Source organism: Podarcis raffonei, chromosome 1 (assembly GCF_027172205.1).
Source record: "Podarcis raffonei isolate rPodRaf1 chromosome 1, rPodRaf1.pri, whole genome shotgun sequence".
NCBI lineage: Eukaryota > Metazoa > Chordata > Lepidosauria > Squamata > Lacertidae > Podarcis > Podarcis raffonei.
In genome coordinates, this window is record NC_070602.1 from 127,786,049 (window position 1) to 127,799,097 (window position 13,049).

At 35.7% G+C, this 13,049-nt stretch overlaps 1 protein-coding gene across 3 annotated transcripts in view; it reads left to right on the forward strand.

Annotated features, from left to right (window-relative positions):
• The window catches only part of PAXX (PAXX non-homologous end joining factor), a 13,381-nt gene extending 2,313 nt beyond the window's left edge, over nucleotides 1–11,068 (forward strand). For 2 of the 3 annotated variants that reach the window (XM_053367452.1, XM_053367433.1), the window contains 6 exons: nucleotides 6,102–6,159; nucleotides 6,466–6,500; nucleotides 7,354–7,544; nucleotides 8,194–8,277; nucleotides 10,097–10,178; nucleotides 10,953–11,068. In XM_053367452.1, the coding sequence (XP_053223427.1) occupies nucleotides 6,102–6,159; nucleotides 6,466–6,500; nucleotides 7,354–7,544; nucleotides 8,194–8,277; nucleotides 10,097–10,178; nucleotides 10,953–10,992 (490 nt within the window). In that variant the 3' untranslated portion in view covers nucleotides 10,993–11,068. The remainder of the gene's footprint in view (nucleotides 1–6,101; nucleotides 6,160–6,465; nucleotides 6,501–7,353; nucleotides 7,545–8,193; nucleotides 8,278–10,096; nucleotides 10,179–10,952) is intronic. The other variant, XM_053367441.1, reaches the window with a different exon arrangement.
• The last annotated feature ends 1,981 nt before the right edge of the window (nucleotides 11,069–13,049 follow it).

Consider the following 13,049-nt stretch of genomic DNA (forward strand, 5'->3'; position numbering starts at 1 on the left):
GGATAGGAGACAAGGATAGGTTAGGATAGGATAGGATAGGATAGGATAGGATAGGAGACAAGGATAGGATAGGAGGATAGGATAGGATAGGATAGGAAACAAGGATAGGATAGGAGACAAGGATAGGATTGGACAGGATAGGATAGGAGAGAAGGATAGGATAGGATAGGATAGGAGACAAGGATAGGATAGGATAGAATAGGATAGGATAGGATAGGATAGGATAGGAGACAAGGATAGGATAGGAGGATAGGATAGGATAGGATAGGAGACAAGGATAGGATAGGAGGATAGGATAGGATAGGATAGGAGGATAGGATAGGATAGGAGGATAGGATAGGATAGGATAGGAGGATAGGATAGGATAGGAGGATAGGATAGGATAGGATAGGAGGATAGGATAGGATAGGAGGATAGGATAGGATAGGATAGGATAGGGGACAAGGATAGGATAGGAGGATAGGATAGGATAGGATAGGATAGGATAGGATAGGGGACAAGGATAGGATAGGAGGATAGGATAGGATAGGATAGGAGGATAGGATAGGATAGGATAGGATAGGAGACAAGGATAGGATAGGATAGGGGACAAGGATAGGATAGGAGGATAGGATAGGATAGGATAGGATAGGGGACAAGGATAGGATAGGAGGATAGGATAGGATAGGATAGGGGACAAGGATAGGATAGGAGGATAGGATAGGATAGGATAGGATAGGATAGGGGACAAGGATAGGATAGGAGGATAGGATAGGATAGGATAGGATAGGATAGGAGACAAGGATAGGATAGGATAGGGGACAAGGATAGGATAGGAGGATAGGATAGGATAGGATAGGATAGGGGACAAGGATAGGATAGGAGGATAGGATAGGATAGGATAGGAGGATAGGATAGGATAGGATAGGAGACAAGGATAGGATAGGATAGGGGACAAGGATAGGATAGGAGGATAGGATAGGATAGGAGACAAGCATAGGATAGGAGACAAGGATAGGATTGGATAGGATAGGATAGGCGACAAGGATAGGATAGGAGACAAGGATAGGATTGGATAGGATAGGATAGGATAGGATAGGAGACAAGGATAGGATAGGACAGGATAGGAGACAAGGATAGGATAGGAGGATAGGATAGGATAGGATAGGAGACAAGGATAGGATAGGAGGATAGGATAGGATAGGATAGGATAGGAGACAAGGATAGGATAGGAGACAAGGATAGGATTGGATAGGATAGGATAGGAGACAAGGATAGGATAGGAGGAGAGGATAGGATAGGATAGGATAGGAGACAAGGATAGGATAGGAGACAAGGATAGGATTGGATAGGATAGGATAGGATAGGATAGGATAGGATAGGAGGATAGGATAGGATAGGATAGGATAGGATAGGAGACAAGGATAGGATAGGACAGGATAGGAGACAAGGATAGGATAGGATAGGATAGGATAGGAGACAAGGATAGGATAGGAGGATAGGATAGGATAGGATAGGATAGGATAGGATAGGAGGATAGGATAGGATAGGAGACAAGGATAGGATAGGAGGATAGGATAGGATAGGAGACAAGGATAGGATTGGATAGGATAGGATAGGATAGGATAGGATAGGATAGGAGGATAGGATAGGATAGGATAGGATAGGATAGGATAGGAGGCAAGGATAGGATAGGACAGGATAGGAGGCAAGGATAGGATAGGAGGATAGGATAGGATAGGATAGGATAGGATAAGAGAATAGAAGGGTAGGATAGGATAGGATAGGAGACAAGGATAGGATAGGAGGATAGGATAGGATAGGATAGGATAGGATAGGAGGATAGGATAGGATAGGATAGGATAGGAGACAAGGATAGGATAGGACAGGATAGGAGACAAGGATAGGATAGGAGGATAGGATAGGATAGGAGACAAGGATAGGATAGGACAGGATAGGAGACAAGGATAGGATAGGATAGGATAGGATAGAAGACAAGGATAGGATAGGAGACAAGGATAGGATTGGATAGGATAGGATAGGATAGGAGACAAGGATAGGATAGGAGACAAGGATAGGATTGGATAGGATAGGATAGGATAGGAGACAAGGATAGGATTGGATAGGATAGGATAGGAGACAAGGATAGGATAGGAGGATAGGATAGGATAGGATAGGATAGGATAGGGGACAAGGATAGGATAGGAGGATAGGATAGGATAGGATAGGATAGGATAGGGGACAAGGATAGGATAGGAGGATAGGATAGGACAGGACAGGATAGGATAGGATAGGATAGGAGACAAGGATAGGATAGGACAGAAGGATAGGATAGGATAGGAGACAAGGATAGGATAGGACAGAAGGATAGGATAGGAAACAAGGATAGGATAGGAGACAAGGATAGGATTGGATAGGATAGGATAGGAGACAAGGATAGGATAGGATAGGAGGATAGGAGACAAGGATAGGATAGGAGGATAGGATAGGATAGGAGGATAGGATAAGAGGATAGAAGGGTAGGATAGGATAGGATAGGAGACAAGGATAGGATAGGAGGATAGGATAGGATAGGAGGATAGGATAGGATAGGGTAGGATAGGAGACGAGGATAGGATAGGACAGAAGGATAGGATAGGAAACAAGGATAGGATAGGAGACAAGGATAGGATTGGATAGGATAGGATAGGAGAGAAGGATAGGATAGGATAGGATAAGGGGATAGAAGGATAGGATAGGATAGGATAGGATAGGATAGGATAGGATAGGATAGGATAGGAGGATAGGATAGGAGGATAGGATAGGATAGGATAGGAGGATAGGATAGGATAGGATAGGAGGATAGGATAGGATAGGATAGGATAGGAGGATAGGATAGGATAGGATAGGAGGATAGGATAGGATAGGATAGGATAGGATAGGGGACAAGGATAGGATAGGAGGATAGGATAGGATAGGATAGGATAGGATAGGATAGGATAGGATAGGAGACAAGGATAGGATAGGAGGATAGGATAGGATAGGATAGGAGGATAGGATAGGATAGGATAGGAGACAAGGATAGGATAGGATAGGGGACAAGGATAGGATAGGACAGGATAGGATAGGAGACAAGGATAGGATAGGAGACAAGGATAGGATTGGATAGGATAGGATAGGAGAGAAGGATAGGATAGGATAGGATAAGAGAATAGAAGGGTAGGATAGGATAGGATAGGATAGGAGACAAGGATAGGATAGGACAGGATAGGAGGATAGGATAGGATAGGATAGGATAGGAGACAAGGATAGGATAGGACAGGATAGGATAGGATAGGATAGGATAGGAGGATAGGATAGGATAGGATAGGATAGGATAGGATAGGATAGGAGACAAGGATAGGATAGGACAGGATAGGAGACAAGGATAGGATAGGAGGATAGGATAGGATAGGATAGGATAGGAGACAAGGACAGGATAGGAGACAAGGATAGGATAGGAGGATAGGATAGGATAGGATAGGATAGGATAGGAGACAAGGATAGGATAGGACAGGATAGGAGACAAGGATAGGATAGGATAGGATAGGATAGGATAGGATAGGATAGGATAGAAGACAAGGATAGGATAGGAGACAAGGATAGGATTGGATAGGATAGGATAGGATAGGAGACAAGGATAGGATAGGAGACAAGGATAGGATTGGATAGGATAGGATAGGAGACAAGGATAGGATAGGATAGGAGGATAGGAGACAAGGATAGGATAGGAGGATAGGATAGGAGGATAGGATAAGAGGATAGAAGGGTAGGATAGGATAGGATAGGAGACAAGGATAGGATAGGAGGATAGGATAGGATAGGAGGATAGGATAGGATAGGGTAGGATAGGAGACGAGGATAGGATAGGAGGATAGGATAGGATAGGAGGATAGGATAGGATAGGATAGGATAGGAGACGAGGATAGGATAGGATAGGATAGGATAAGAGGATAGAAGGGTAGGATAGGAGGATAGGATAGGATAGGAGGATAGGATAAGAGGATAGAAGGGTAGGATAGGATAGGATAGGAGACAAGGATAGGATAGGAGGATAGGATAGGATAGGAGACGAGGATAGGATAGGAGGATAGGATAGGATAGGATAGGAGACAAGGATAGGATAGGATAGGATAGGATAGGATAGGATAAGAGGATAGAAGGGTAGGATAGGATAGGATAGGAGACAAGGATAGGATAGGATAGGATAGGATAAGAGGATAGAAGGGTAGGATAGGAGGATAGGATAGGATAGGAGGATAGGATAAGAGGATAGAAGGGTAGGATAGGATAGGATAGGAGACAAGGATAGGATAGGAGGATAGGATAGGATAGGAGACGAGGATAGGATAGGAGGATAGGATAGGATAGGATAGGAGACAAGGATAGGATAGGATAGGATAGGATAGGATAGGATAAGAGGATAGAAGGGTAGGATAGGATAGGATAGGAGACGAGGATAGGATAGGAGGATAGGATAGGATAGGATAGGAGGATAGGATAGGATAGGATAGCATAGAAGACGAGGATAGGATAGGAGGATAGGATAGGATAGGAGACAAGGATAGGATAGGAGGATAGGATAGGATAGGATAGGATAGGATAGGAGACAAGGATAGGATAGGAGGATAGGATAGGATAGGATAGGATAGGAGACAAGGATAGGATAGGAGGATAGGATAGGATAGGATAGGATAGGAGGATAGGATAGGATAGGATAGGAGGATAGGATAGGATAGGATAGGAGGATAGGATAGGATAGGATAGGATAGGATAGGAGACAGGATAGGATAGGATAGGATAGGATAAGAGGATAGAAGGGTAGGATAGGATAGGATAGGATAGGATAGGATTGCAATTGGAGATTATTGCAAATAATTTTATTTTCTGCCTTTGCAAACTCACTGCTGTTTGCATTAAGAAGTGACAGTTGCAGTCGGAAATTATTGCACGAAATTGTATTCTCCACATTTGCAATTTTATTCTGCGCATTTGCAAACTTTCTGCTGCTTGCAATAAAATGCAGCAGTTGCAAGTGAAAATTATTGCCGTCCAATTTGCACGAAAATTTGTTTGCAATAGGAATCATAATTGATTTAAGAATAATAATAATAATTCATTTAAGAATAAGAATAATTCATTTAAGAATAAGAATAATTTATTTGCAGTTTGCAAGAAGAAGCGGCGGTTGCAACTGAAAATTATTGCCGTCCAAATATATTTGCAATAAGAAAAACAATTTATTTAAGAAGAATAAGAATTGATTTAAGAATTATAATAATTTATTTGCAGTTTGCAAGAAGAAGCGGCGGTTGCAACTGAAAATTATTGCCGTCCAAATATATTTGCAATAAGAATAATAATTTATTTAAGAAGAAGAAGAATTGCTTTAAGAATTATAATAATTTATTTGCAGTTTGCAAGAAGAAGCGGCGGTTGCAATTGGAGATTATTGCAGCCACTGTTGCACGAAAATCTATTCTGCACATTTGCAACATTCTGCACCTTTGCAGAATTATTATTATTATTATTAATTATTATTTTCAATTGCAACAGTTGCAATTGAAAATTATTGCGATTCCTGGAGCTTAATTAGAGGGGGAATTATTATTATTATTATTATTATTATTATTATTATTATTATTATTACTATTATTATTATTATTAATTATTTTCAATTGCAACAGTTGCAATTGATAATTATTGCGATTCCTGGAGCTTAATTAGAGGGGGAATTATTAATATTATTATTAATATTATTATTTAAAAATTTTTTATAAAGCCCTCCTTTTAACTCTTTCCTCTCCTTTCCCAGCAGCGTCCCAAATGCTTGCAGTTCCTGGAACTTCATTAGAGGGGGAATTATTATTATTATTATTATTATTATTATTATTATTATTAACATTATTATTACTATTATTTTGCTTTTATAAAGCCCCTCTTTTTAACCCTTTCTCCTCCTTTCATCCCAAATGCTTGCAGTTCCTGGAACTTCATTAGAGGGAAAATTATTATTATTATTATTATTATTATTATTATTATTATTACTAATATTATTATTATTATTATTACTTTTATAACCCTTTATTCTCCTTTTCCGGCAGCGTCACCAATGCTTGCGATTCCTGGAGCGGCGACATCACTTCATCGGAGGAAAATCAGGTTCATTCTCAAAATCCACACCGATAATAAGAATAATTTTATTATTAATATCCCAGTAACTAGAATAATATTGAGGTTATTTGTACTCCACCAATCATAGCGATAGCTATAGGAACCAATTGAATATATACCACACCAATAATAAGAATAATGGGGTATTTTATTTTATTTTATTTATTAATTTATTATTATTATTATTATTATTATTATTATTATTATTATTATTATTATTTTAATGTCCCTGACAGTTTGCCTTGCCTATTTTTATTTTTATTTTTTATATAATATTCCCTCTTCCTTTTGCAGCCGGTTTCTTCCGACGACCGGATTTCTCAAATCAAGTAGGTCCCTGTTGAAATGCTCCCTTCTTTTTTATTATTTTTTATTATTTTTATTATTTTTTATTAATAAAAGCACATAAATGCTTTAGATCGTGGAAATGCAGCTGGGGAAATCCAGCCAGATGGGCGGAAAATAATGGCTATTATTATTATTATTATTCTCCGCAAAGACACCTTCGATGATGATTATATACTATTCTATTATTATAAAGAAAAATTATTCTTATTCTTATTATATACTATTATATTATTATAAAGAAAAATTATTCTTATATATTATAATATTATCATAAAAATTATTCTTATTCTTATATAAATTAAATTATTATAAATAAAAATTCTTATTCTTATTATATACTATTATATTATTATAAATAAAAATTATTCTTATATATTATAATATTCTTATTCTTATATAAATTAAATTATTATAAATAAAAATTCTTCTTCTAATTATTATTATTATTATATACTATTATTTATTATAAATAAAACTTATTATTAATATCATCATCATCATTATATTAATAATAATAATAATAATAATAATAATAATAATAATAATAATAATATTCATTCTCCGCAGAGACGCCTTCGAGATTATTATTATTATTGCTATTCTTATTATCATGCTCTGATAATAATTATTCTTATTCTTATTTTTATATAAATTAAATTATTATAAATAAAAATTCTTCTTCTAATATATTATTATTATTATTATTATTATTATTATATACTATTATTTATTATAAATAAAACTTATTATTATTATCACCATAATCATTATATTATTATTATTATTAATACTAATACTAATACTAATAATAATTACTATTCTCATTCTCCGCAGAGACGCCTTCGAGAGCCAGACCCCCAAATTATCCGTCCGGGAAACTGAGGCCACCCTGACTTTCCAAGATGGCCGAGAGACCTTGACCTTCGACCTCCACCGAGACCCCGCCTCCCGGGCCCGGGAGCGAGTTCGAGAGCTGCTCTTCGGCCTGGCTGGCCGGGTGCGAGAGCTGGAGAGGCGGCTGGGAGGTGGGTTATTAGAATAATAATAATAGTAATAGTAATAATAATAATATATTATATATATATATATTTGTATTATTATATTATATTATATATATAAGGAATGATGATTGATGATGATGATGATGATAATAATAATAATAATAATAATAATAATAATTGGGGAAGCCATTCAGATGGGTGGGGTATAAGTAATAATAATAATAATAAAAAAATATTATAATATATATATATATATATATATATATATATATATATATATATATATGTATAATTATATTATATTATATATATAAGGAATGATAATAATAGTAATAATAGTAATAATAATAATAATAATAATAGTAATAGTAATAGTAATAATAGAAACCAACAAGGTGTCAGTAGTAGTAGTAGTAATAATAATAATAATAATAATAATAATAATAATAATAATAGTTTTACTCCTTATACACCGCCCATCTGGATGTCTTTTCCAATAATAATAATAATAATAATAATAATAATAATAATAATAATTACTATCTGAATGGAACCAATCTCCCCCTTAATATCTTTGTTTTTCTCCGAAGAAAGAGAAAATAATTAATAATTTTAATAATAATAATAATAATATAATATAGTAATAATAATAAATTAATCTTTGTCTCCGCAGAAGGTGCCGTTTCTGCGGCCGCTCCGTCGCCAATCGGGAGCCCCAGGAAGGACATCCAAATGGGTCGGAGTCCCTTTGCGCCTGGTAATAATAATAATAATTATAACTAATAATAATAATAATAATAATAGTAATAGTAATAATTTATTTATCATTTATCAAAGCTACACGCATTATTATTATTATTAATTGATTTATCATTTGTCAATAAATTCATTTATCAATAAATAAGTTCCGAGAGAGGGCAGGAAGCTCTGGGTGAGGGCAGGAAGTTGGGCAGGAAGTTCTGAGCGAGGGCAGGAAGTCCCGGGCGAGGACAGGAAGTTGGGCTGGAAGTTCTGAGCGAGGGCAGGAAGTTCTGAGCGAGGGCAGGAAGTTCTGAGTGAGGGCAGGAAGTCCCGGGCAAGGACAGGAAGTTGGGCAGGAAGTTCTGGGTGAGAGCAGGAAGTTGGGCAGGAAGTTCTAGGCAAGGGCAGGAATTTGGGCAGGAAGCTCTGGGCGAGGGCAGGAAGTTGAGCAGGAAGTTCTGGGCGAGGGCAGGAAGTTCTGGGCAAGGGCAGGAAGTTGGGCAGTAAGTTCTGGGCAAGGGCAGGAAGTTGGGCAGGAAGCTCTGGGCGAGGGCAGGAAGTTGGGAAGGAAGTTCTGGGCGAGGGCAGGAAGTCCCGGGAGAGGACAGGAAGTTGGGCAGGAAGTTCTGGGCAAGGGCAGGAAGCTTTGGGCGAGGGCAGGAAGTTGAGCAGGAAGCTCTGGGCGAGGGCAGGAAGTTCAGCAGGAAGTTCTGGGCGAGGGCAGGAAGTTGGGCAGGAAGTTCTGGGCAAGGGCAGGAACTTGGGAAGGAAGTTCTGGGCAAGGGCAGGAAGTTGGGCAGGAAGTTCTGGGCGAGGGCAGGAAGTTGGGCAGGAAGTTCTGGGCGAGGGCAGGAAGTTGGGCAGGAAGTTCTGGGCAAGGGCAGGAAGTTGGGCAGGAAGTTCTGGGCGAGGGCAGGAAGTTCTGAGTGAGGGCAGGAAGTTCCGGGCAAGGGCAGGAAGCTCTGGGCAAGGGCAGGAAGTTGGGCAGGAAGTTCTGGGCGTGGGCAGGAAGTTGGGCAGGAAGTTCTGGGCAAGGGCAGGAAGTTGGGCAGGAAGCTCTGGGCGAGGGCAGGAAGTTAGCTCTGAGGGAGGGCAGGAAGTTCCAGGCAAGGACAGGAAGTTAGCTCTGAGCTAGGGCAGGAAGTTCCTGGCGAGGGCAGGAAGTTAGCTCTGAGCGAGGGCAGGAAGTTAGCTCTGAGCGAGGACAGGAAGTTCCGGGCGAGGACAGGAAGTTAGCTCTGAGCGAAGGCAGGAAGTTCCTGGTGGGGACAGGAAGTTAGCTCTGAGCGAGGACAGGAAGTTCCGGGCGAGGACAGGAAGTTAGCTCTGAGCGAAGGCAGGAAGTTCCTGGCGGGGACAGGAAGTTAGCTCTGAGCGAGGACAGGAACTTCTGGGCCAGGACAGGAAGTTAGCTCTGAGGGAGGGCAGGAAATTATGGGCCAGGACAGGAAGTTAGCTCTGAGCGAGGGCAGGAAATTATGGGCGAGGACAGGAAGTTAGATCTGAGCGAGGGCAGGAAGTTCCGGACAAGGGCAGGAAGTTAGCTCTGAGGGAGGGCAGGAAGTTCCGGGCCAGGACAGGAAGTTAGCTCTGAGGGAGGGCAGGAAGTTCCGGGCCAGGACAGGAAGTTAGCTCTGAGCGAGGGCAGGAAGTTCTGGGCGAGGGCAGGAAGTTCTGGGCGAGGACAGGAAGTTAGCTCTGAGTGAGGACAGAAAGTTAGCTCTGAGCGAGGACAGGAAGTTCCGGGCCAGGACAGGAAGTGCTGCCCTCTCTCCGTATTGGCTTTGGGAGCAGAGCCAGCTTTGGAAAATTCCGGAATTTTCTCCCACTTCCAGATCCGAACCCGGCAAAGATCAGGACCGGATCCAGCAAGAGGAAGCTTCCCGGAGAGTCGTTAATCAACCCTGGATTCGTCCGGTAATTATATTATTATTATTATTATTATTATTATTATTATTATTATTATCTATTATTATTAATGTTATTTTAATCTTATGATAACGATAAATATTATCAATATTATGCATGTGATATCTTATTTTTCATTTTATTTTCATTTTATCGTGAGAATTATCGGTATTATTTTGTTTATATTATTAATTATTATAACAAATTATTATTCTTGTTTTATTTTGACAATAATTATTATCAGTGTTTTATTTACATTATTATTGTTAATTATTTTTTATTATTCGTTTTATTTCAATTTTATGATGAGGATGATTGTTATCAATATTATTTGGATTATATTTGTGATAATTATTGAGATTATTTTATTTATATTATTATTGTTAATTATTTTTTATTATTAGTTTTATTTCAATTTTATGATGAGGATGATTGTTATCAATATTATTTGTATTATATTTGTGATAATTATTGAGATTATTTTATTTATATTATTATTGTTAATTGTTTTTTATTATTTGTTTTATTTCAATTTTATGAGGATGCTGATTATTGATATTATTTGTATTATCTTTGTGATAATTATTGAGATTATTTTATCTATATTGTTTAATATTCTTGTTTTATTTTGATGATCATTATTATTGGTATTTTATTCATATGATTATTATATATGATTATTATTTTAATTTGATGATGATTATTACCGATATTTTATTTATATTATTATATATTATGACTCATTTTATTTTAATTGAATATGTTAATTATCTCTCTTCCTAGCAAGAAGACTCCGACCGGCGTAGATTTCGAAGATGCCTGAATCCCTATGTTTTTAATTATTATTATTAATTATTATTGCTATTATTTCTGAATTTCCATTATATTATATTATATTATATTATATTATATTATATTATATTATATTATATTATATTATATTATATTATATTATATTATATTATATTATATTATATTATTATATCTGGAGTGGCTTGATTTATTTTCCCCTCGTTTTGCCATTTCCGTAACTCCGGAAGGCGAATAAATTTCCATATAATTCCCATAATTGTTCCGTAACTCTGCAACGTGAATAAATTTCCATAAAATTTCCATATTTGTTCCATGTTTATTTTATTATTAAATACTTATTCAAGTATTCAAGTACATGATTATTCAATTATTACAGGAAAATGATTCAATTAAAGTATTCAAGTACATGATTATTCAATTATTACAGGAAAAGGATTCAATTAAAGTATTCAAGTACATGATTATTCAATTATTACAGGAAAATAATTCAATTAAAGTATTCAAGGACATGATTATTCAATTATTACAGGAAAATAATGCAATTAAAGTATTCAAGTACATGATTATTCAATTATTACAGGAAAATAACGCAATTAAATTATTCAAGTACATGATTATTCAATTATTACAGGAAAATAATTCAATTAAAGTATTCAAATACATGATTATTCAATTATTGCAGGAAAATAATTCAATTAAAGTATTCAAGTACATGATTATTCAATTATTACAGGAACTATTCAATTATTCAATTATTCTATTCAATTATTCAATTATTCAATTATTCAATTAAATTATTCAGTTATTCAATTACAGTATTAAAGGACCTGGTTATTAAATTATTACAGGAATTATTCAATTATTCAATTACAATATTAAAGTACTTGATTATTAAACGATTACAGGAAAATTATTCAATTAAAGGACATGATTATTAAATGATTACAGGAAAATTATTCAATTAAAGAACATGATTATTAAATAATTACAGGAAAATTATTCAAGTATTAAAGGACATGATTATTAAACGATTACAGGAAAATTATTCAAGTATTAAAGTACATGATTATTAAATGATTACAGGAAAATTATTCAATTAAAGGACATGATTATTAAACGATTACAGGAAAATTATTCAATTAAAGGACATGATTATTAAATGATTACAGGAAAATTATTCAATTAAAGGACATGATTATTAAATAATTACAGGAAAATTATTCAATTAAAGGACATGATTATTAAATAATTACAGGGAAATTATTCAAGTATTAAAGGACATGATTATTAAATAATTACAGGAAAATTATTCAATTAAAGGACATGATTATTAAATGATTACAGGAAAATTATTCAAGTATTAAAGGACATGATTATTAAATGATTACAGGAAAATTATTCAATTAAAGGACATGATTATTAAATATTTACAGAAAAATTATTCAATTAAAGGACATGATTATTAAACGATTACAGGAAAATTATTCAATTAAAGGACATGATTATTAAATGATTACAGGAAAATTATTAAAGTACATGATTATTAAATAATTACAAGAAAATTATTCAATTAAAGGACATGATTATTAAATGATTACAGGAAAATTATTAAATTAAAGGACATGATTATTAAATGATTACAGGAAAATTATTCAAGTATTAAAGGACATGATTATTAAATGATTACAGGAAAATTATTCAATTAAAGGACATGATTATTAAATGATTACAGAAAAATAAAATTATCATCGAAAAGCAAAAGGAAAAAGAGCGAAATCGGTGAAAAATATAATATAATAGGGTCTCCATAAAAGGCGGATCTACACGGATCCTCATGGATCCTCCACTTTTAAAAAAATAATTCCAACAAATGCAGTGTCAAATCACACCTAGAAGGCACGCCTACAAACTGGACTATAAAAAACGTGGATCCCACACTTTGCCGCCCTGCAGCACCACAAAAACATGGATCCGAGGCACGGATCCTCATGAATTCATATGATTTTTATATTGAAACAAAATGAAAACACCGTGCTACTGTAGACCACATCTTAATCTGTAGGAGGA